The sequence below is a fragment of the Dermacentor andersoni genome, chromosome 1 (genome assembly GCF_023375885.2).
Source record: "Dermacentor andersoni chromosome 1, qqDerAnde1_hic_scaffold, whole genome shotgun sequence".
Taxonomy (NCBI): Eukaryota; Metazoa; Arthropoda; class Arachnida; order Ixodida; family Ixodidae; genus Dermacentor; species Dermacentor andersoni.
In genome coordinates, this window is record NC_092814.1 from 36734394 (window position 1) to 36759790 (window position 25397).

Here is a 25397-nt window from a genome sequence, read left to right on the forward strand (position 1 = left end):
TTCGGTGTGTTAAGTAAGTTTCAGGTTTAATGTTCAATTTACCAAAATATAGTGAGAGGAGAAATTTCAGCCTAGCAATTAAATTTAAATTATGGGGTTTTACGTGCCAAAACCACTTTCTGATTATGAGGCACGCCGTAGTGGAGGACTCCGGAAATTTCGACCACCTGGGGTTCTTTAACGTGCACCTAAATCTAAATACACGGGTGTTTTCGCCCCCAACGAAATGCGGCCGCCGTGGCAGGGATTCGATCCCGCTACCTCGTGCTCAGCAGCCTAACACCATAGCCACTGAGCAACCGCGGCGGGTGGCCTAGTAATTGCTCTTCGGTGTTGTAAAACAGGGATGTTATTATTAGCCATGAGCGTTGACGGCGAGTCATTTCTCTGGTAACCATTAAATATAAAACGGACCACTTTTCGTTCCACAATCTCGTTTCCTAATACCTTTCTTGAGATATGGATCCCAAACGACACTAGCGCAATCTAATTTAGGTCTTATAAATTCATTATAGGCCAGTAGCAGTATTTCTGATGGAGCTGTCTTTAGTTCGTGCCTCAAGAAACCGAGCTTTTTAGAAGCGGATGAGCATCTTTTAGTAACATGACTTGACCATGTTAAGCGGTTTGCAATCGTAATACCTAAATATTTATATTCGTCAACCTCGGTCAGATGGCAATTATTGAGAGAATACCCGTAATTAAAAGGGCCTTGTTTGTGTGTAATGCGCATGAAGACTGATTTATCACTGTTTAATTTCATGGACCAATCCTTACACCACTTCGAAACGGCACATAGATTAGATTGTACGCATTCTTGATTGCTAGGAGTGATAATGGTTTTAAAAAGTATGCAGTCATCTGCAATAAAATGTATACATATTTTTGACGTATCCATGGGGGTAACAATGTCATTTATGTACACTAAAAAAGGAACAGGTCCCAAAAACGCTACCTTGAGGGACTCCTGATGTTACAGGCAGAACGCCAGACGCGCAGTCACTCACTTGTACATATTGTTTGCGATCAGAAAGGTAGGAACGAATCCAGTTAACCAGATTAACAGGTAGGCTATGTGCTGTAATTTCGAAATGAGTTTGCTGTGCGCGATGAGGTCGGACGCCTTACTAAGATCCACGCATATAATCAATTTGATTTTCCGTATCAAGCGATGCGGCGAACTCGTGAATTGTTGTGACCAGTTGTGTTGTTGTTGATAATTGTTTCCTAAAGCCGTGCTGGAAAGGCGACATATAATTATTTTCTTCAAGAAAGGAGATGTAATGTGTGACTATGTGTTCTGATAGTTTACATGTCGTGCAAGTTAAAGAAATAGGCCTGTAGTTGCCAACGTTCAGACGATCGCCTTTTTTAAGCACTGGCACTACACGTGCCGTTCGCCAATCACCAGGAATTAAGGAATTTTCGAAGGAAAGACGGAAAACATGTCTCAAATATGTACAACCGGTTCGGCATACCTGCGCCAAAATGTGTTCGGAATATTATCCGGACCAGCTGAGAATTTCGTTTTCAGGTTAAGTAGCTGACACAGTATACACCTGCATATGTGTTATAAAATCGGGAGATATTATGACAGAGTTTCATCATGCGTTGCCTCGTGCTCGGAAGTGGTGAATATGGAACAGAAGTAATGATTAAATTGCTCAGCAATTTTTTTGGGCATCATTTACGAGACAACTGTCAACGAATATTTCACGGGGTACAGCATTTGTCTTTTCTAGATATCGCCAGAATTTATCAGGGCTCTTTATCAAGAAGTCAGGCAATGCTTTAGTGAAATATCTACCTTTGGCATGGGAAACTTGAGTAACAAGCTTATCTTTTAGACCAGTAATTATGCTGAGGGATTTCTCCTGTTTTTTTAGCTCGTTTTTGCCTACGGCGTAGATGGATCATTTCTCTGGTCATCCACGGATTTTTTTTTGTTAGTACGAACATATTTGTCAGGAACGAACTTGTCAATGCAATATTGAACAGTCTTTTTTAGTGCATCCCTGAGTGTATATATGGTTCTGAATATCGCTTGTATGCCTGCGATTTCTCAATACCCGTCACCAGAGATCGTTTAGCCACGCATCATGACAGAGGGCCGTATTTAATAAGCTGGCCAGATTCCTCTAGTGACCACAATGATTGCCAGCCTATGAGCGGTATTATCCACGAAAACGATTCAGGCGATGCACAGCCATACACGCGTTCGAGTGCTCACGAAAACCGTGCAGCGTTCCGAAAGCTGCGAGACACGCTGAAGCTGTCAACAGCGTGCGAAAGTGACCGACGCATATAGTCGCTACTGATACTAATCTCCGAGAACACTGTTGTAAACCATTACTGACAACGCCCGCCGTCGCAAAAGCGTAGCTCTCTCTCCTCTTCTCCGCATGTAGTACAAATTACAACTTGGCGCTGATCAAGCGATACAGCCATACAGCGGCGCACCAGGGCGCACTGCGCAGAACGCGAGCGAAGCAACACAAACAAAAGGTAATAAAAAACGGGTGACATCGGGCGGAGCCGCGAATCGCTTCCCTCACCTACCCGACGCCACTTCGCCACCACTCGCAGCAGTGCACGAGAAACGACGAGAAGGAAAACGACTTTTCTCTCTCCATCTTCTCTGGTTCAAAACGCTCTCTGAAAATAATTTGCGGGAAAGTGCAAGAATAAACGATTAAATTTGATATAGATTTTCAGCGACCCAAAACCGGATAGATGCTCTCTGACCGGGCCTACTGGGCGGCGAGATTCTTTGAGCGATGCACTTTCTTGCACTTCTATGTTAAATGTCAGCCCGTGAAATCTCGTTGTAGCAAGACTCGTGTTTCTAACGGTTTTGGCCAATTTTTGATCGCGATCGGGCTCGATCGCGGTTCGCTCATTTGCGCAAGCATGGAAGGGAGCCAATCGCGATCGATAAATTATCCCGCCGCGGCTCGATCGCGATCAAAAATGCACCCGTCTCGTCACAAGTCCACATGCGACTGTCTTAGCTTTCGGAGCACGGGTTACGAGAAAGCCTTGCGGCTTCAGAGTGATGATATCATGGGTTTGTGTAATTCTGTGAAGTCGTATTGGCTGCAACGAAATTTCGTCTCTTCGCGCACCCAGTGCTGATCGAAAACGGCTTTGCTGCCGTCGGCATTGCGACCATCCGCAAAAATGAAAACTTATGCTCTTTAATGTCTCATCTTAAAATGTGTAAACAATTAATTGTCACCAATCTTTCAGAACAACGCTGTGATGAGCATTATTAAGCATTGACAGCGATTAAATGAGCTCCAGAGAGGCAATAGCACTACCAAATCCGTGTATGCTGCACGCTTGTATGTAAATGTGGGAGAAAAGTGCAAGCGCCAATGTGCGCATTGCACTTCAAGAAGCAGATCGTAAATGCAGCAAATAGCAGAATTTGCCGAGTGGCGTCCAGTGCGGCGTTTATTAACTCTGAATGACATATGAACCGTTGTTTAAACGTAGCGCTAACGACCACATACCCAAGTAACATCGTTGTTCCTTACAAGTTGCTGAAAAATATATTTTAAAATATTTGAATGTATAATTCTTTGTCACGCAGCAGACATGATTCACGGCGTACTTAAACCACTAGAGTGAAGCCAGGGAAAGCGTACAGAAAATGAGCAATAAGTTCATTTCCCAAATGCTATTCATGACTTCACTGTCTGCTCGCTTCACGCATGTTGTCAGTGATATCGAGCCCCTTTAGTTCGCCGATTTGCACCGGTCGCAGTTATATGAGCCAACAATATCACCACATTCAATATGCATAAAAAGCATGCATGCGTCTATGCCGCGCTAAGAATTTCCAGATTCACGCGTACTCTGCTACCAATGCACTTCACATTGTTTCGCGGGCGACATTGGTACGGCGGTGGCGAACGCGGGGAAGCCAACATGTCTCCCACCATAACTGCTGCTGCTCTGTGCCGTCGATTGTCGCGCATAGCCTCAAATTGCTGCGGATTATTAGCGATGAACGATCCATAAGCCAATAAAAACAAAATACGGCAACAGAGCGCGGAAGCAGCTGCACAAATCATGCAAAGTGTAAAACATGCGACTGCTGGTCTCCCAGTGCCTCCTCCTCTAGCAAAAATATCAAATACACACAGCGACAGTGACATTCGATCACACCAACACAAATGACTGTTCAAAAGGCAGTTCAAAGCTACGATAGGTATCGGCGACGACGGTGAAGCTCGCAGGATGCCCGCATAGTTCATTCGGCGATGAAAACTGCTCAGAATAATCGTCTCCCTCGTGCAGATTCCTCGCTGTCATGCAAAGAAACGCACGCTAGATAGGCGTGTGCGCATGCGTGGTCGCCCGTGTCGAGCCCCATGGAACGAACGGCTCACTGATCGCGATGGCGGGTACGGTGGAAGACGGAGCCAAACTTTTAAAAGGATCTAAAATATCAGTAATGGTAGAGGAGGCTTTAATCGACGTTATCATAGTTTCTTTTAACTATAGCGGCAAGGTATTTCAAGGCGCACTGCTCGACGTCACGAAAAAGTGAGTAAATTTTGCTTCGAAGAAACCCTCCGGGGCTGTTTCCTTCTAAGCGACGAGGCCAGATAGGCCTAGTTGGTAGCTGCCTGTTGCCTTTAATTTCGCGACTCTACGCGATTTTAGAAGCAATCGGCTATCAGAAAGTATTTCTTTGTGTCATTGCGAACCTACTGATATCAATTTTATTGATGTGCACCTATTATTTAAGGATTTGACCATTTTGAGTTTGTGCATGCACAATGCATAGGCTCCATGCCTTGTTCGCCTTTGCAAGGTATGTGCACACTGCATCGCTCGTTTTTATTCAGGAAATAAAACTTCTAATGTCTGTAATGAACAGTTCTCACTTGCGTAATAGCCGATTTGCGTTAGCGTTAAATATTTCAGTGTGCATCTGTGCAGGTCAATAGTTAATTGAACAAAGCTTAGCGTTTCGACACTTTATTCTAGGTTGTTTATTTACCCCTCCTTTAATATTCATTGTGCTGAATTACCTGCGCACTGGAAAACGTTCACACTTAATGCGTTTCCGTGTGTTGCAAGTTCATTGGTGGAGAAATATTAGTTTACATTAAAAAGGAAAAAAAAATAGGTATCGCACGTGATGAAAATTAATCCAACACCTCCATTACGTCGTCTCTCACGGCGCAGGTGTTGTCATCAGACGTTCAGCAGCACAAACATGTTCGAGTTAGCTGTAGAAATCGGCCTGCGGTTGGCTTGTATTTATGCCGCCTTCGCGAACGTATGTGCTGCTAAGCGTGTATTGCCTGCTTTTCTTTCTGACCGCCACCTCAAACCTCAATATTACTTGCACTTTGTCTGAGACAAAACACATGGCGTCGTATATTTGATATTTTTGTCAGTGAAGAGAGGCATGACCGTGAAATGTCGGTCATTAAGAATAAAGAGACATGACGCCAAGTGATGGGCCAGGAGCACAATTATTGCCAAGCCAAGCAACTGTCATGTTCTGTTTGCTAGTTCTAAGAGGCAGTACCTTGTGGTTGTTTCAGGAACATTCCGTTTGGCATCAGCCCTTGGGGCGGGATAGATCAAGATCAAAGGGGCAGCAGCACGAAGACCCTTGCCGAAGCTGTGGCAGAAAGAAATGACAAATTTCATGCATTAAAACAGAGACACACCTACTTCCAAGAAAAGCCCAGTGATGAACTCCCTATGCCAAGCCGATCCTGGGCGAAATCACGCAAATCAACAGGGCGCAACAGCCGTGACCAAAGTGTGCGTATGCGGCGACTACGCCCACGACAGGTCCTTTGCTCACATTGCCGGGCAATCTGCAATGAAAATTCTGAGAATGTGCAGCTTTCGAGTGTTAAAAAGGAGTCACCTCCTGTACTTAGTTCACTTGGCTGCTTGCCTGTTTCCAAATGTGAACCTGATGTTCCAGCACGTATACCTTCAAAAACTGGTGTTGCAAATGATGAGGACACCATGATCATACAGACGTCCCCTTCTCCTCGCACAGAGGAGTCTCCAAGGCCAAAGCATGCTGTGTATGCCAGTGTAGCCGAAAGCCTCGACTTGAAGAATGCCCAACTGCCTACCCAGGCAGGAGCAGAAGAGTTTCAGTCTAAAAGTGAATATCAGGCTGTTGCACTAATGCCTCCTGCAATCAATAGAATGATCTTGAGAAAGCGTAAGTGGAATGACAATGAAGATCTTCCGCGAAGCAGCACAGACCCGATGGAACTGGTGACACCACACAGCAAACTTGTTCCTGTTCGAGCAGCCCTGACAAAAACCAGTCCTGTAATTAAGATCTCATTTGCAAACCCTCAAGGAAAAGGCACAGTTGTCAAGATTCCAGCCAAGCTTCAGTCCACAGGTGCCAGTGACACAGATGGAGACAGCAGCATAGAGTGCTCGCCTGTGAGACCCAGAGACACAAGTAGCGCCCGGGCTGCCAAGAAGGCTCTCAAGAAAGCTCGCCGAGATCACCACAAAGGTCCTGTTCTTGCTCCAGCTTCTCCAAGCCTAGCAAAGCACAAAGTCAAGCATCACAAGCACAAACTGAAGCGTAAACGGAGACATCGTGAGCCTCCACCAGATGAGCCGCGGAATGATGTAGAGAACAGCCCTAACTACGGACTGGAAGGTAGTGAAGTAGCAGCACCAGCTGAAGGCCTACTGGAGGAAGGACGTTCACATAAGCTATCCATCAGCCTGCGACGCTTGGGTGCCAAGGCATATATGAGGTGCAGCCCAAAGTATGATGACCTTCTAGCCAGTAGTGGTTCTGGTAGTGAGTGTGGTGATGTACCCGAGTTTCCCAAACTAGATCCACTCCGCGAAATGGACAAGGTGAAGCCACTCATGATGCGCATCAGCACGCACAATGTTAAACGCTGCACGCTTGATGGGGGCCGTGAAATGGCTGTGGGTGACATAGTTTGGGGCAAGATCCATGGTTTCCCATGGTGGCCAGGCAAAGTGCTTGCTCTGAGTGTGTCGCAGCGTGACAATGGAGCTGCCATCAACCAGCAGGCTCATGTGGCCTGGTTTGGCTCATCCACCTCATCCTACATGCCGTGCCACCAGCTGAGTCCCTTTCTTGACGACTTCAAGGCTCGTTACAACAAGAAAAAGCGGGGTCCCTACAAGGAAGCCATTCGGCAGGCCACACTGGAGGCTGCTGCATGTCAGGAACTGCCACCTGAGTTGGCCCTAATCTAAACCTCTCCGACCTCATTGCTGGGCCATTGAGGGTTGGAAAGCTCCTCACATTATCCCCGTCCCGTGTACTTTTCTACTTGGCTGCAATCATTGCTGATTTCTCTCCACAAGTCCGCTGCATAACAGGGTATGAATGTGATTCAGGGGTAATCTTGAATCATTGCAGTATACATAAATATATATATATATATATATGTGTTATATATATATATGTACATAGGCTCTATTTTTGTTTGCCGGAGGAATAGCATTTGCTACAATGCATCACTGGCTCTGGGCAGGTTCCGTGGTTTCTAGTCACGAGGGCATATGCCATTCATGGGCAGCAGATACAGGTGCTGCCCTTCTCCGGTGGGCCTGCTGGTCCGAGCAGTTGTAATCTTGCTGCGGAACTTGTCTCTTGCAGCCGTTCCCCAAAGCTCTTGCGAGGATGTCGAGTGCCTTTTCATCTCTTTCAAGCTTTTTCTTGGGGTTGGCATTTGGCCCGTTTAAATCATACTTTCTTGCAGTAATTTGCTTTTCTTCATATCACTTCGTTTTCTTTGCAAGCCTTTCCCATGGGCTAATGTTAAGCTGTGTTCAGCAACTGCTTTTGTGTGCCCTACTTTAAATTGCTTCAGGTAGCATTTCCTTACGATGTACTTTCTTTACCCTCTCTTGACTGCCATGTTTATATCCGTGCGTTTGACATTCTGTTTTATTCTTGAATCTGTTGTGCTATAGAAGCCTCTTTTTGTGCCATTTGCATTTGTGTGTTAATAGTACAGTTGAATTTTGTGCATCACTGCTTTTGGTGTTCCATACTCCTGATGATCACATGGTAACTTACAACCCAGTGCTCAAACTAGTGTCATTGTCTGTCACCAGAACCACTTATCACCACTAAGGTAAAGAAAGGTTGTGCATTAGGTTTTATAGAAAACATGTTCAGCGTATCCTGAAGTATGCATTTTTTCTGCAATAGTACAACCAAAGCAGCCGGTGCTGCAGCTGTCTGGGACACCTCTTAAAAGAGCTTAGAGGCAGCTGGCAGAAAGTGTTGGGAGTGCTCTAAAGATGCACTATTGCCAACAAGTGAGGCTGGTGTTTTGGCATCAGCCAAGAAAAATTCTGGTAGTGCATCAGCATTCTGTGTTTGTCTTTTCACCGCGAAGCTATCTGCTCAGGCACAGCAGGCAGGTAGGCCTAATTAGCTTTACAAGAACAAGAAACGGATGAAGACTTCCACTGACATAGTAGTAATTTTTAACTTGCACAGACGATCTTGTGTGCAGCTCCTGTTGGCCAAGGCTGTCCTTGTCTATGCTGAAGGAAGCTTTTTCAAAAGTCCTGCTTACATGTCTGACCATTGGCTTCCAAAACTGATTATTAAAGAAATGAACATTTACGTGTTAGTGGTAGCAGCTGCTGCTTCTAGCAAAACTGTTCACCTGCTAGTTCAAAAGGGATGCTTCAGTTATTTGTGGAACAGTTTTTGGATATGCCAAGCTACCATTGAGTGCCATCTGTTGGTGCTCATGCCAGCCACCCTTCAGTGTGCATAACATCAGGTTGGCTGGCCTCTTTGGCGTGTGTTGAGACGTTACTGTTGTGCATTTTGAAAAGTGGTGTTAAGGTGAACATTTTGGAGCAGCGTGTCCTTGGACTGCAAGTGGGCAGTGGTCCTCATGTGCAAAACAGCTGGACCACAGCAGACTCTTGCATTGTGTGATGGCCCCTACTGTGATGACCATGTTGACCTCGACTGATGTAAATCACTCAAGCTGTGTGTTTCTTGCCTTGCACTGACTGGAAGGGTTGCCATGGTTGATATCCTGACAATTTGGAGCTCCCCAAGGTGCGGGGATGCCCGACCTTTGCTGTGCGCACATGCTGTATGTGCGCATGGTCTTAGAGGTAATCTCATTGTAAAAATGTGTACAGAAGGTACAATTGCTTGAAAAATAAAGACTGTACTCACTTGGAACAGTTTGACCCAGGCGAAGAAGTCATCTGTTTGTGATAGTACATGTATTGTGGTGAGGTCTGCACGTTGTAGGCTTCCATTGTGTATATGTGGCATGTCACTGCTTGATAATGTGTTTATTGGTGCTTTGGTAATGAGACAAATTACTCGTGAAAGCTTTTCTGGCACGTTCAAAGCTCCTCAATTTTCATTTTGCAATTAAATCATTCATGTTATGCCATATTCAGGAAAGCAATTAATGGGGTGCACAATTTCTCTTAAAGTGAAGACAATTCTGTGCTAGCATGTTTTGTAAGTCTTATTTGTGTGGGTAACCATGGTGACAAGAGCCACTTGTCATCATCTTTTGAGGGATGTGGATATGCATCCTCCGAAACATGGTTTTGTGCAACATATAAATGTATTTTGTATATATAAAATAGCAGCAGCTGTCGATGGTTATTCCTAACCTTCGCCTTTTTGAATTCGTTTTTACTGCTGAATCAGTATTCTTTGGTCACTGTCAGGGTTATCACTTTCAGTAGATGCTGACTGGTTGAGCCAGCAAGCAGAGTGCTTGTTGCTCCAGTGAGATGCTATGTTACGCAGCAGTAATAGTATCCTCAAATGCTATCAAACGAGAATGTGGACTCTGCCTTGAAAGGATATTGCACATATTGGACGAGCTCTTGGTTTTCTTGTTGGCTAAGCAGTGTTGTTAGGTGCTGTTTTGATTGGCTGAAATTTGCTGTTGTAGTTGCTGTCGTTGACAAATGAGCTGGTTCAATGGCAGGAAGTTGCGATTAGAGGTTCATTCACTGTTCGACAGATCTATTTAATGTGTGCTCCCTTTAGTCCCTCTCCTGGCAGCGGCCAATGACTGCTGCCAGTAGGAGAACTGAATAGCATATTTTATATCTTGCTCAGTTCATCCGAGAGGATGGTTTCAGAGTTTCAGATGTCTTCCTGTAAACATACAATAATTTGTTGACAGAATTATTGCATAGAAATTGCTTTTACTACTTCAATTTGTAATGACAAGGGCGATTTTTTTAATGCAACAACCTCTAGTACTGTAATTTGCAGTTTAAATCACTTTTATGTGTAAAAGGAAGACCAAACATGGTGTATAATGGTATTGAGCAGCAATGTAGCAGAATTGAAGTTGTGTGTGGTTGGCCTTGTTATATCAAATGTCGTGTGCCAAGCGTACATTTACACCTTACAGCAGAAGTGTCCTGATGATGGGCATGTTTTTATAGTTAAGAATTACAGTTAAACCAGTTTTGGTCTTAAATGTTACGTTCTTGCTGCTGGCCTTGCAGGAGTCTAGAAGACAATTGCATTTGTGCAAGTTTAGGCACATAACTAAGGAACATATTGTGCACCAGCTGTGGTGGTGCAGTGATATGGTGTTTTGCTGCTGAGTGTAAGGTTGTTGGTTTGATTCCTGGCTACTGGGGTAGGGAAGTGAATGCACAACTAGCTCGAAAGTCTTCTTGTTGTTGAAAGCAACAAGAATTGCTAGTTTTACCAAAGTATGATGCCTATGAAACCTGGTAGTCGCAAAGTGCTATAAGATGTTAATGCTTCTATGTTATGTTAGCTTGCAATTGATATCGTACAATTAAGGCATGAGCTCATGCATTGCCTTTTACCCCCTGGTGACCTGGGACACACTACCAAAACTGTAATGTAGGGCATTAGTGCTATATATATAGTATTTGTTGAGTGTAGGGTGAAACAAGCTTTCTTAATTTGGTCATGCCATGTTACCTAGACTGTTTGTGTGTATATGGCGTACAGCTAGCTTTGGGATGAGAAAACTTGTAGCCTGAAAATTTTGCTGATTATAGTCTCTCACTCTTGAGAGACCTATAAGAAGGGAAAATTGGGGATGAGGGGAGGGATGCTCTTATATGGCTTGTGCGCCATACTGCTTCTGTCTTTAATTATTATACATATTGTTTGCAAATACTACTACTAATTCTCATGCTATTCACATGCCATTTTTTTTTGCATTACTATGGAATTCTTTTTAATTGTTGCTAACCAGTTAAGTGCAACTGAAAAAATACATGCAATGAAGGAAAGCTATAGGTTAAACAAGTCAATAAGAAATGAGAACAAGCATGTCTCTGAGAAAAACTTGATTTTTGAACAACACTGAGCTCTTGCTGTTCATGTCTAGCAGTATCTCTGGTGGATGTGCCAAGTTCAATTCTCAGTACTTGTTCACGTCTTTTATGTGGGCCACCAGCAGCAGTTATAGTGTAGGGCGTAGCTCTCGTGGTGGAAACGACCAGCTCTCCAGATGTAGGGAAGGGAGGGAGGGATGTTTAAACAAATCAAAATGTGTGGAGAAGAGAGCGCCCTGAAGCATTCCCAGTAAGTGTAGTGCATTGGGCCATTTATGTATTTGACACACCGGTTTGGCTAGTGCAGTCGTGCCTGGTGATCAGTACAGCATCATCTGCAGTATGTGATGTTGATAGTAAGATGACACATCTGGGGCAGTAGGTCTTGGGACACATCATGGAATCGCTTAGAATTATGAGATCATGACCTAAGGCCTTGGCTTATTCATTGCCTTTTATCTCTTGGTGACCTGGGACACAATCCAGAACCAGTAATGTAGGTGTTTGTGCATGTAGTATTTGTTGAGTGTAGGGGGAAACAGACTTTATTATGTTGGTCATGTCGTGTGGGCTGCCAGTTCAATGGAATGTAAATTAATGCATGTTGAAGTTGATGGTAAGAGAAAACGGGTACGCTAGTGCACGAAATGGTTAGAGGACATTCTTCAGGTCACATGGTAGCAGCGCAGTGACCTTAAAGGTCTTAAGTGGGTCTCATTGGTGTTCATATGTTCATGGTGTCGCCAAAAGTTGAAAGTGACTCGGTGGTACGTAACATAACAATGAGGATATGATCAGGGATTAATTTTTTTATAAAGGCACATAGCACTCGTCAGCTTTCTGTGTATATAGTGTTAGTGTCTTGTGTGTGTGGTGTGGGCAGGCGGATGGCTTCTGTAATGGCCTGAATCTCTGCATCTGTAGGAGACAATACTGTTTCGTGACTGCAGGTGGTCTAGTTTCTTAGTTCCATGACTGCTGTAGTAGTATACTTCAAGCTATGACCAGGGTCAGCATAGTAGGTGTCATGGTCAATGTGGCTGGATGATCTAACACAAGCTTGTCATCTGCTTTGATGAATGTCCACACAGTTTAGGAAATGGGTAGGACCTTGATGTTTGGAATAGTGTCCCATGGTGGTGGAGCTTGCTAGATACAAGGTAAATGTTGAGTCTCGTATTTCAAGCTTTGCAAGATGACGCAACCTTGACTGGCGCAGCAGTTGAAAACTTGACCCTCTAGGATAAAAAAAAAGAATTGTGGGCATTTGTGTGCACACAATATTGTGCATTCGCACAATATTCTGTGCGAAAAATTTTTGTCTGCCTCAGCACCATTTGAATTGTGCCATTAGAGCAAAACGTGATGTATAGAAGAAAAAAAAAATGATTTTAATTCAGTAAAAGTGGAAATTTGGTCTCAGTGCCTTAGAAAATTGTGCGTGATTATGCACTCTGATTTCTATGCTTGAACTTTTATTTTTAATACAGGGTGATAATTTCTTAAGTTCTTCAAAATTTTTAAACATCACCTATAACAGCATAATTCTTGTTCTTGAGCTAGATTATTCAAAGAAGCAGACATTACTAGCATGAGAAATCAAACCATATTCAATTAACTAACATGCACTGATTCTTAATTGCTTTGGCACATCTTGCAATTTACAAATTGTAGCCAGTGAGTTTGCAAGACGTATTGGCTTAAAATGAATTTCCAGGATCATGCCAATTTCAAGATATTTCCCAAAATGTGGGATGAAATACATGGGTGTTCCAGTTACTTTTGTGCTTGAATGCATAAATGAGTGTTTGTTAAAAATACCAAGAGGAACAGTGCATTTTTATGGCAAGTTTGATGGCACTTATCTCCAAACTTGGCTTCTTATAATATGGCATAAAAATCGGGCCCCTCAGTTTCATTTCTTGTTCACATATATGTGTATGTATGCGTGTGCGTGTGTGCAAAATAAAGATAGTCTGGGCCTACATGGACGAGTATAGTAAACCAAAATCTTTATAAGGTATTGCGATGAAATTTCCACTTTGAATGAATTAAGAATAGTTTTTTACAATTTTTTTCTTTTATTGCACAATACTGCAGGCCAGATGGGCACAAGCAGGAGTGGAGTAGGATTAAAAAAATAGAAAGAATGTGATTACCAGATAGAGCATTAGTAAAGAAATTAACAAATATGAGTATTTACACTAACAAATGAACACTGTTATATGTCTGCTCCTGTAAAAATACAAATTCAAACAAAAAGACCTATCCAACAACATATGTTCAAGTGCATTGCAAAAATCGCCTCAAAAACAGTTTTAGGATAGGTGTTCCAGTTGGAAATTGTCCATGGGAAAAAAACTGTTTAGATGTATTTGCTTTTTCAAAAATCGGTTTCAGTGCACGATCGTGTGTGTCAAATCCTTCAGGTACTTAAGGGTTGCACATATGAAGATATGGACATGTCTAGTTTACCTTTTAAAATATTATGCAAATACACTATGCAAGCATATTTTCTACACATTTGTAATGTTGAAATGTCGTCACGCATAAGCTTAGAAGGGAGTCGTTCCTTTTATATTTCCCATGAATAAATCTGACAACTTTCCTTTGCGTCATCTCTAGCTTTCGTGTATCCTGTTTAGTTCGGGGATCCCAAATCATGGAAGCGCATTCTTTTTAAGAGCTGCTTTATGTATTGCGTATCAATAATCTAAGCTTTGTTGGAGCTTTTCCTAATTTCCTGCTTCAAAAACGCAACTTCCTAAAGGCTGATGCAAAAATGTCAGTAACATGAGCTGGCCAGGATAATTTCGAAGTGAATGTAACACCTAAATATTTGTGTTCACTTACCTGTGCTATTGATTGTAAGCTGTAAAGGCATAAATATTAGGCTATACTTTGCATGCGACTACTGGACTATTTTTTGAATGTTAACTTCCATGTCCCATGTTCGACAGCACATTGAACAACTGGTCCTGTGAGACAGCGTGGTCACTTTTGGACAATATTTCTTTATATACAGGGTGTTTATAGAATACAGATTTTTTAATAAAAAGGCTATTTGCGCAGCAAACATGGTGTTTTTGCTGAGGAATTCCTAGGCAGTGTGGACATACTTTGCTGCTATTCAAAAGAAAAAAAAAAAATTGACCTTTTTATTAGTGTCTAAGGAGCTGTTTAAATGGCAAATTTGAAGGCAGTTGCATTTTAATGCACACTCATTTTTTTTAAATCTTGAAAGTTGCACCTAATTTGAAGTATTTATTGAATTTTAACAGTAAATCCTGTCAATATTGAAACCAAGTGTCGCGAGAGTGCATAAAAGGCAGCCCTGCTATCACATTGAACCAAAATGCCCCATGGCAAAAAGCGTGAGGAAGTTTGATACCAAACATCAGGGCCAGTCGCAGCAGCTACTGATACGGCACGAATTGCCTGGCAAGCAGGTGCAGTTGTCTGCCAGATCGGGTTTGCTGTGGCATGCCATCATTCAAACTTCACACTTCTTTATGGGGCGTTGATGTCCGACGGGCACTTGGACGCACTCTGTGTCGATAATGCCTTGATTTAGCCTTGGAATTTGATTAGGAATATCTCAAATTAAGTGCAATTTTCAAGACATTTAAAAGATGGGTGTGCATGACACTGTAACTGCCTCCAAATTTGCCATTTGGACAACCGCCTTCTAGGAACTAATAAACCAAGGTAATTAATGCATTTTTGTTAATTAGCATCCTAAAGCTCCCATTATTAGCGGCAAGTTATGTCCACTTCGCCTGGGAACTCTTTTGCAATAACGCCAAGTTTACTGTGCTCATTACTTTTTATAAAAAATCTGTATTGTCCTTAAAAAAAAACACCCTGTATACTAGTCATCTGCAAAAAGTTTTCTGCACACATAATCAGACTAAAGGACCCAGTACACTGCCCTGCGGCTTCCCAGAAGAGGCTGGAAGGATATCGAAAGCCTGATCATCTACCACAACAAATTGACTTCAATTTTATAAATGTGCCTCCACCCACTTCACTAAATAGCAAGTAATACTTAGTTGAATGCTTTGCTAAAGTTGATGAAGAAGAGCATCTATTTGCCTCGAGTGATCTGACGCCATTAAAAAATCATGTACAGTGGTAAATAGCGAAGTTGTAGAGTTTCCCTTTGTGAAATCAATTCACATCATGTTTGCTCTTAAAGGGGCCCTGTAACACTTCTTGAACTTAATGAAAAAACATTACTCATCTGTAAATTAGGCTCCTGTGAACATGTGAGCCAAATATTCCTGCACTGCATGCAGCAGGGAATTTACGATCTCTTGTCAAAAACTGAAAAATCGCTTGCTCTCTACTTTGCAATGTTGTCATGCAGCTATTTCGCAAGCAGCCAAGTTCACCTACAGTTATTGCCTCATTTCATGATTGCGGTAATATAGTTAATTTTAGTTAAATAAATGATTATATATGTCTGCAATCTCAAAAAGACTGAAGCATCTAATCTTTGCACCTGGTCTACACACGACAGTTGCGCATAGCTGTGTCTGCTGTGCATGGCCTCTGAGATGGCAGCAGCACGCTGCATAGCGTTGATACTGTGGCTACCATGAAATGGTGCAACGAGCCCTCCCGCTGGTGAGACGCTCAACTCTTGAGTGGGGCCTTGCCCCCTTGCTATCTCCAGTGTGTAGCTTCCAGCATGCTAGCGGAGATGAAAGGAGAAAGAAAGCCGCTCATCGGTGCCGTAACTATGTCTAATGCCACTTACACTTCAAGAATTAGGAAAATGTTTGAGGCGGGAGGCTCATGCGGCAACGTCCTTTAATAATGAAGCCATTCTATGATTAGTAGGAAAAGCGTTTCAGGGCCCTTTTAAGGGTACAATTCAAATGGTGTTCAGTTAGACAAATTATTTGTTTCTGCACAAAACGTCTTTGGAATGCATTTATTTCGACCTAGTAAATGCACAATTAAAAAAAAAAAAAATCTGAGAGGGTTGAGCTTTCAGCTGGTGCATTTGGCTTGGAGTGACCCATAGACATTCGTCAACAGTGTTGAAGTTCTTTATGCGCAATAATTCGTCTTCTGTCATGTTGTGTGTCACAGTCACTTCGAAGTCTGGTGTCACTTTGGTACAGGCTGGAAAATTTTTTAAAAATGTAGCTTACTCTGACATTAGCAGACCATGGCTTTTAGCTTGTTTTACTGCGAATTGTTGAGACGGAGGCAAGGATATGCATAGGTCATTTTGGACCGTGACTGCATAGTTTGGGTTTCTTAATACATCATGTGCAGGATCTGATGTATTTGCTGTGTAATGTGCTCAAGCCACTCTGCACTGCCTCGATCTTGTTACCAATAGCAGCCAACTTTGTGGGATGGAAGCTCGTCTAGGTGCCCACCTTCTGTGCATGTACATCTGTGATGTTGAGGCTTTCCTGTAGACCTGATTCTTGCTTCCCTGTGTTGCTCTTGGTACACCAGAGAGTGAGGTCATCTGCATAGGTTGCGTGGCACAGGTTGTTTGTGAGGGAGGCTTAATGTCCAGGTTAATGGAGCACTGACACGTTCTCAAAGTTGCATAAAAAGAGAAGACTTAGCAAGTATGAATGTTAAATATGAAGGTTTAATGTGATGCCAAAGTTGGTCTTTAAATGTGGAGCTGGCCATTATCAACATTACTGCAACGTCACAAAAAAAAAAAATTGCTGATGTAATAAAGCCAGGTATGATGATGATGCTCATAAAGAATAGTGCAGGGGATTGATGCCTTTTGCTTGATTGTATGGCACTCTTACCATCCACCATCCATGGCTGCCTGATCTAATTCATGATGCAGGCGGGGTTTCACTGACCATTGAAGCATTAAAAGGAATAGCATAGCAAAAGTCATCGCTACAAAATTGTGGGCCTGCACACATGAGTGAGCTTGCATGTGACAGCTGCAGTGTTTGAAGGAATGGAACAAGCCATTTTTTTCACGATGCATCCACCTGTGTGCAAAAACCAGAAATGGTTCACAGAAACAAATAGTGAATTATTTAAGGTGCTCTGATATTTTGCCAGTATTTTTCCAAAAGTATGAAGGGCTTGGACCTTCACTAATGGTAAAAAAAAACATTAAAAAGTAACATTGATGGGAGTATCACACCCTGGGGGTGGCTCTGTGTGTGAAAAGTGTTTGAATGGTTAGGCTGTCCCAGGATGTGGATATTACAGTCAGTCGGGAAACTCTGATGTAATGGAGCATTCAATTACCGGGCTTCATTTCTGCCAGGTTTTGTAGAATGGTGTGCAGGAAAGTTTTGAAGGCTTTCGTGATCAACATCGACTATGCTAAGGGCATCACCAACTTTCTGTATCATGGGGATCATGTCTAAAGTACTGATGTGCTTCTGCACGCTGATGAGAGTATGAGGCAGTTGGTCTGTTTTTTGGATGGGAGGCAGTTTTCCTGGGCTAGCTTCCCCAGCTTGGGTATCATGCTTATGCTTATGTATGTGTCCTGCCGTGCTGTGATATTTCGCCTACTTCCTGTACTGTATTAATATTTAAGAGTTCTTGTTGGTTATCTGGTAGGTTTGGTACAATGCCACAATTTTGTGAGGTTCGAGGGCAGTGTTTCGCCACAGTACAAGCAGGGCTGATATCTTCCACATGTCTAAGAAATGCTCACCCATTGTCAGTCTTTTGAATGGAAGGATGGAACACTCTGTCGCAGCATAGGTGAGCTTTTCTTTCTATTGGCCGACACGACCTGTTGCTTCACCAATGCATGGAGATTGTGCAACTGAGTACAGGAATGCTTCGTCTTTGACTTGCTCTCCCTCCCCTAAAGCTGCTAGTTTGTGTGTGGCACTCTTTCTCTCTCGCCTTGCGAATGCCTGTTGCTTTTGTATTGATGCTGTAAGAACATGAGCAAAAAAATTTGTTTCGCCAATAATGCAAAGCAGTGATGCAATAGCTGGCGAAATATAATGCGCAGTGAGCCCTAGACTGTTTCGTGAGGTGTTTTTTGTTAAGAGCGAACATTTGCATGGGGGAGTGAGCGAGTGCTCTTCCAAGAAGTGAAAGAAGTGAGAGTCATGTTTGTGGAAGCTGTGCCTCCCAATGGTGAAGTGGAAGGGCTCTTTTTCTTCCTCCTTTTATCTATCCAGGCTTTGCCACTGGTCTCTTTTAAAACAGCCCTTAGCTTACTGCTGCATTTATCAGGTGTTCCTTGAATTTAGAGGACTAATGAAGATGAAATAGCTGTGCTCACTTGCTGTCGTAATAGATGTAGAAGAAAAAAAAAACAAAGAAACAAAAATAAACTTAATAATATTTAGCACCGCTTCTGCAATTGGGCAGGGGATAATCTAGAACATGAAGAAGGCATCAACGTCAGATCTATCCAGTATACACTTGTTGAGGAGGCATTAGCCTATCATGGCAACTGCTGGCACGATCATGCTCTCGAGGATCCGTATTCTCCACTGTAGTAGCGCATCGGCAGAGTAAGGCTAGGAACCTCTGTCACTTTGTTGGTCATAAGTTCAAACCCTCGCGGCACAATGATAATTTTTCTTTGTAATTTTCTCCCAATGGTTTTTTGTATTCCGGCCACGGTTGATGGCGGACATCAAAACCAGGGGGAGTGAGCTCCATTCAGCTATTGAATGGGCCGAGAGCACTGCTCCCTAACTAGATTGGGCAGAGGTGTGCTCTGTGTATGGGCACTGAGAGCTACTGCGCTTACATGCTCTTAATTTGGTGTTCTATTTCAAGCGTAAATATCGATTCTGTGCGACGTCTCAAAATTTTTGCGAATGCAATGAGCATCGTCTGCTATCAAGTGTACAGCCAACATGCGGACGCCCGGTTAGCTTTTATTGCAGTATGATTATATGAGCATTCCAGTCAAATTTTTGCAATCGTCGTCACCGTGATGTTCTGTATAAAGTCCAACAATGATAAGACCTGGTACTGTATGGTGCGAGTGCTGGGAAAGCATGCGAGGGTAAGCTGAGAATGGAGGAAAGCCATTGCCAGCAACCGTCATTGCTAGTTCAAGATGCCACCAAGAGGTGGCGGTTGCAGACCAGGGTACACCACTTCAGATCCAAAGTTCAGATGCATAGCAAAGAAAGCATAGTTCAGACTGAAACAGATCCAGCATCAACAGTGAAGCCTGAGAGATCAAAATTTACAATAGAAAACTTTTACTGAAAAAAATTAGAAGGAAATGTCCCTAATAACACCACCGTAGCGCCCAATAAAATCCCAATATAGCTAATCAAGAACTTCGGTCTAAAGAGCAAGGCACTGTTGATTAATGCCATTGAACAATTGATTAAAATGAAAAAAATCCCAGTTGGATGGCGTGACGTGAAAGCAAGATGAACGTCACCTACAAAGGCAAAGGTGATAAGGATAGGACGAGCTTGTACAGCGCAGTTACAGTAACGTCGGTGCTATATAGAATGGCAATGCGAGCCATAAAATTAGAACTGTCGAAATGGGCGGAAAGAAATGTTATACTGGGGGAACTACAGAATGGGTTCAGACCAGGCAGACGCTTGGAATATAAAGTTTTATTGCGATAGTAAATATATGGACACTCCAGGTGCATTTCTGCTGCTGCCGTGAGATTCTGTATAAAGTCCAAGGGCGATAAAATGGTTGCTGCGCGTCGTATGCTGTATGTGCGAGTGAAAGCATGCGAGGGTGAGCCGGCGATCACAGCTCAATCTCGCGCACGCAAGGGAGGGAAGCGCGTTGTCTTCCGTCGCGCGCAAGACTCCGGGGGAGAGTAGTGAGGGTGGGCGTGTTCTACTCCAGGCAGCTGTATCTTGAAAGCCATATGCGACAGGGACAGAGCCCGCCGCGCGTTGTGTTTCTGTGCCTTAGTTCGTGTTCATGCGAGACTCGGCACGAAGGTCGATTCACTCGCTGCTGCTGCCGCTCTTCCTCACTCCAGCATTTTGACAGCGAGTTTCTGCTGTCATCGAGTGACGTGTTTGTTTGCGTGTGTGCACATGACACCATGCTTGTTGATTTAGTTAGTATGCCTATTTTTGCAAGTTTATATGACCGATAAAACTACTATCCTTCCTTCGTACAGCTGTCCACTAATTTGCTAATTTGCTATCGCAATCGATGCTCCGCCTTTCGGGTGAAACTCCTGCATTTTATTCTAACTCAGCGCGTATCGATTTCAGTAGCCGAATAGACCTTTATGGATAGCATTTCTAGATATTAAGAGAGCCTACGACAACGTAGACGGGGATTTGTGATGGGATTTTCTCAAGCACGAAGGCATAGACGATTTCATGGAGCCGCTGAGGGACATATATGGAAACAACCGAGTAAAAATTCACTTCTAAAAAAGTTTGCACCTTTTGGGGCTTATCTTGTCCCACAATCATAATTGTCATCTATCTTGCCTGCATTTTATTTCTTTAACGCTGCGAGACCGGTACTTCCAGGTCATGAACGGCATGCACGTTATCGTCTTAACAGCATTGTCGACAGGAAAGCAGCGAGCGCAGATTCTTCCAGATTTTTCGTGAGCAAGGCAGATAACAATTATTGTTGTGGTACAAGATAAGCCCCAAAGGGTGCAACCATTTTAACTGTGTTGTATGTGAAGGCCGAAATTGTAATGAAGTGGTGGAAATTAACCAAGGACTGAAGCAAGGATGCCCCTGTCTCCATTGTTATGCATGCTTTATGTTAAGGACAGAAAATTAAGACAACTGGAAAACAGTCATCAGGATTTGATTTATTATACACGCGTAATGGACAAATAGTGCAACAGAAGGTCCTCGCACTCGCGGACGACATAGTGCTACTATAGTAGGATACAACATTAAACAACAGAAGTTGGCAACCAAGGCACACGGATCGCGCGGCGTTTTGTTACTCACCTAGCCAATCACAGAAGCAAACAGAGTCATTGTCATGCGACGTTTTCAAAATGGTACTTGATACCTCCTCAGAGTCTGCTGTTCTTGAAGAGTCTTTTCATCGGCGGAAGCGATGAGGTGTGCAACAGACATGGACAAAGCGTATGGAGTCTGAGCACTTCACTCTTCAAAAGTCTTCGGTACAGTTCATTTCATTGCTGAGCCCGTTTTACTAGTGAAACTTCACTGCCAACTGATGCAAAACTTGACAGTAAATATAGTTGCAGCAAAACAAGCGTTTTATTTCAGTTCAATATACAATTAGGCTTTCGCCGTTCCACGATAACAGACGAGTAAAAACGTATACGTGCTTATAACTTTATTTTTGTGGTTACTGCATTGTTTAGGTAACAAGAAAAGTTTGAAGTACGAACTATTTGCAGCCTTGCAGAGGAACAGTGGCTGGCGGTTATGAGGGCGTGGGCGGGGCTTCACTGCAGACTTAAGCTCCGACTATAGCGGACAATGCAGGAGATTTAGACGCTGGCCAACGCAATGACATATCCATGCTGTAAATTTAGCACAGAGAAATCAGGAATTATGATTTTAATGAACAGCCGAGTAACTCATGGTGCCGATTTAACAGCAGCTCACACGTGTAGTCAAGTGGTATAAATACCTCTGTGTATACATAAACGAAGGAAAGACTTAAGCACCCCACCAAGATAATCTGAAAATAAAAAGGGAGCGTGATACAGCAGTAATGAAACATGGGGGCCACAGTAAATATGAGTGGTGTATGGAATCTGCGAAGGAGTCATGGTGCCAGCGCTGACGTTCGCAAATGCCAAAAAAATCGGATGTCGGGGTTGGAAGTTAACGAAAGATCGGTTGGCTTTGGGAGCCCTCGGCAAAACCACAAATGAGGCAGTGCAAGGGTACATGGGTTGGGTCTCGTTTGAAGTGAGAGAAGCGCAGAGCAAAATTAGTTTTGAAGACTCGGGAACATGCATCAAAATGAATGGGCGGCTAAAGTGCGCAACTGTCTGTACCTAAAAAGTGTAGACATAGAATGAAGGAAGAAGTCAAGAAAGTTGGCAACCAAGTACAAGGTAATTAATTTAATTATGGGGTTTTACGTGCCAAAACCACTTTATGATTATGAGGCACGCCGTAGTGGAGGACTCCGGAAATTTCAATTACCTGGGGTTCTTTAACGCGCGCCTAAATCTAAGCACACACGTGTTTTCGCATTTCGCCCCCATCGAAATGCGGCTGCCGCGGCTGGGATTCGATCCCGTGACCTCGTGCTCAGCAGCCCAACACCATAGCCACTGAGCAACCCCGGCGGGTTACAAGGTAATTGAATATGTAGGTAGACAACAAGGAATAATCAGAGAGAAAGTGAGAGAAACAGAGATAGCGAATTGGATGCAAAGAATGGAAACGAAAAAGGCCATGGAGATTTACAAGAATGAGAAAAAAGAAAGTGGAAGGGAAACTCTACACGAAGGCAAGTTCCTTGCTATTTGAGGCTCGAGTTGGTTGCGTAAGGACAAAAACATACCGGAGCAAATATTCGCAATTAGATGAGGCATGTGTATGCCGCAGCAAAGATCCGGAGACCACTCAGTATATCCTAATGGAATGTGAAGGGATTCATCCAGCAATACCATTATTTAACATACAACTTACAGAAGTGCTTGGATTTAAAGTAGACAGAAGTATCAACTGGTCAACAGTCGAGATAAGCAAGAGACATTTAGAGTAATGGTGGAAAACAAGCACGGAACAGACTGATACAACCGGATCCATTACAAGCATAGGCAGCGGTACTAGGTAGATAGAGAAGATGAAAGAGATGTGTACAAGGGATATATTCTGCGACGGATCACTTTCGGCGATGCTATCGCCTTGGCCACACCTTTGCCATCGGTGTGCGCTGATTGGCTGTTTTGGCAAAATTGGACGAATTGATTGGCTGGTTGAGCACTACGTCATCCGATTTTGCTCAACCAGCCAATCAGCGCGCGCCTGCCGGCGATACTATCGTCGAGGCGACAGTGTGGCCAAAAGTGATCGAAGCCAGAAAATGCCAGAAGGAAAAGCATTGACAGCATACCTCAGTAACTCAATCAGGCTAGGTGACGATTTGTCTCCGCCCCGTTTCAAAGGGGATCCCAATAGATCATCATCATCGGAGTTAAACCACTCAATGTTTAAAAATAGCGCCATCTTTTGAACTTTTCCGCCACCGTGCGGGCTCCGCCTTTCTTAGGGTGCATCGATGCCAGCGGCGCTGTTCAGGGTGGAGACAACCTCAACGGCGCCGCCATATTGAAGCACACGGGATCGGCCGCGCTAGCGTTCGTAACGGCGCCGTTCATGCTCTCGGCGCGCTTCGAGTGCTTTGATTTCAACAATCTTTTTATAAATATTGCACTGCGCATCTTTTTACTCGTAATAGCCATTTTAACATCCGAGGGTCGAAGACGTAATTGTACGAATTAATTTTAGGGCCCCGAGTGGTCGAGGTTGAACAATTAGTGTGCCGTCAGTTGGCTATCATTTTAAACAGGCTATCATTTTAAAGATCCGTTGCCCAGCAGGTGCTACTGCTCCGTGCGAGTGGAAGAAATTGTTGTTTTTTTTCTTTTTCTACGTGGTTTTTGGTTTTTCAATTCCTGCGCTTTGATAACAGCCGCTCGCGCGCGGCGGTTGGTTTCGCTTCTGTCGCGCGAGCTGTTTCTGTTTCTTTTGCTCGCAAAGACAACCTGTCTGCTTTTTAATCTTTCAAAGTGTAACTGCGAGTTCCTCGCCTGTTTATTGCCCACAGGGGTGCAATTTCATCTGTTGTGAAGGATCCGGCATAAAAAACAATGACATAGAATTGTCACATGGGTGGGGAACAGTGCATTTAGTGACAGAGTAGCGGGAGCTTGACAGGTTTAAGCTCCGCCACATCGCACGGTTGGAGCTCCCCATGTCGCATGTCACGCACAGCACACGCAAAGAAATGTCTGCACAAAGGTTGATTAAATGGAAGACAAAGTCTCTCAGCTTCTCTCCATTGACAAAAGCACCTGTGTAGTGATAAGCAATCACCTGCTTACAGCGGGTGTTTAGGCCCCCAACCATAAAGACGAGTACATGGTTTGCTGCTCGGTCGGTTTCAGGGAGCGTCACCTTGCCAAGGAAGCCGTCACCACTGCGGTATAGCTCGACACCCTTGCGAATCTCCATTTCATCGAGAAATATGACGCAGTCTTTTTCAATGTTTGACATTGCGGCCACTTTCACTTTCATCATATTTACTATATCAATCAAAACGCTGGGATTAAATGACAGGTGCTGCAGTAGTCTGCAAAGTGTTCTGCAAAGTGAGGGAAGAGACTTGCCCTGTTCTAATAGTAAGTCGTAGCCTGCAGAGCCACAAGCAAATTTGAGTTGCAGCGCTTTCTTTATGGTTTCTGCACTCCATGCACTACCTTTCCGGCTCTTTCTCTTCAAGGCAGCCTTCTGGTCCTCTTTCAAGAAATCCAGATTTTTGGCCAGCGCTGAGAGATCTTTCTCTAACCGCTTTGTTTTCCTGGCAGCAGTCTTCAACTTCTTTTTTGATGTCGACAAGTTTTCATGCAAATCAGTGTTTTTCTTTTTCGCATCTTGCAGAGCCTTTCGTAGCTCACATACAGAGAGCGAGGAAATATCTTCATTGCTCTCATGCTCGACTGCATTTTCTTCGAAAGAAGAGGTGCTATCTCGACTCAGTTCTGCGGAGTCTTCTTGGTCAGCGTCTGTAGCAACTGTTGAGGAGGAGTTGGTGCCTTCCTCGCCAGCAGGTCCACATTCGGCAGTCCGTCTCATAGGGAGTTTCCTTCACTTAGGTTGAGCTGAATAAATAATAACAATAAAAAAAGACGTGTCTCAATGCTTATTGAAATAACTGCAAATCGCGGAAATAATACGCTCCAGTACAATTATTACTCATGTCTAAAGTCGAGCAGCGTGGGCAGAGCTGTAGACTTTAACAGGCGGCGTCCATCCTGTCGATTTCTCTCAAACCGGTCCTCTTCAAAGTGGAGCTAAAAAAATAAATAAAACACCAAATGTGATTATTCACGTTTGTTTGGACTGACACAAAAGTACTTGTAAAAAATAACCAGTTATTTAAGGTGCTTAACAGAA

At 43.5% G+C, this 25397-nt stretch overlaps 2 protein-coding genes across 2 annotated transcripts; one reads left to right on the plus strand and one right to left on the minus strand.

Moving 5' to 3' along the window:
• The first annotated feature begins 3186 nt into the window (after positions 1-3186).
• On the plus strand, positions 3187-9662 carry LOC126545266 (uncharacterized). The gene is made up of 2 exons (XM_050193049.3): positions 3187-4554; positions 5568-9662. The coding sequence occupies exons 1-2, from the start codon at positions 4406-4408 to the stop codon at positions 7246-7248; spliced, it is 1830 nt and encodes a 609-aa protein (XP_050049006.1). The 5' UTR covers positions 3187-4405; the 3' UTR covers positions 7249-9662.
• Positions 9663-11518: 1856 nt separating this feature from the next.
• On the minus strand, positions 11519-25087 carry LOC129380430 (uncharacterized). Its single transcript, XM_055061322.2, has one exon. The coding sequence runs from the start codon at positions 25074-25076 to the stop codon at positions 24036-24038; it is 1041 nt and encodes a 346-aa protein (XP_054917297.2). The 5' UTR covers positions 25077-25087; the 3' UTR covers positions 11519-24035.
• Between the last annotated feature and the right edge of the window lie 310 nt (positions 25088-25397).

Coding starts and splice junctions, on each gene's coding strand:
- LOC126545266 (XM_050193049.3), top strand. CDS start 4,406: ATGGCGGGTACGGTGGAAGACGGAGCCAAACTTTTAAAAGGATCTAAA. Junction 4,555..5,567: donor CTGCTCGACGTCACGAAAAA/GTGAGTAAATTT, acceptor TGGTTGTTTCAG/GAACATTCCGTTTGGCATCA.
- LOC129380430 (XM_055061322.2), bottom strand. CDS start 25,076: ATGAGACGGACTGCCGAATGTGGACCTGCTGGCGAGGAAGGCACCAAC.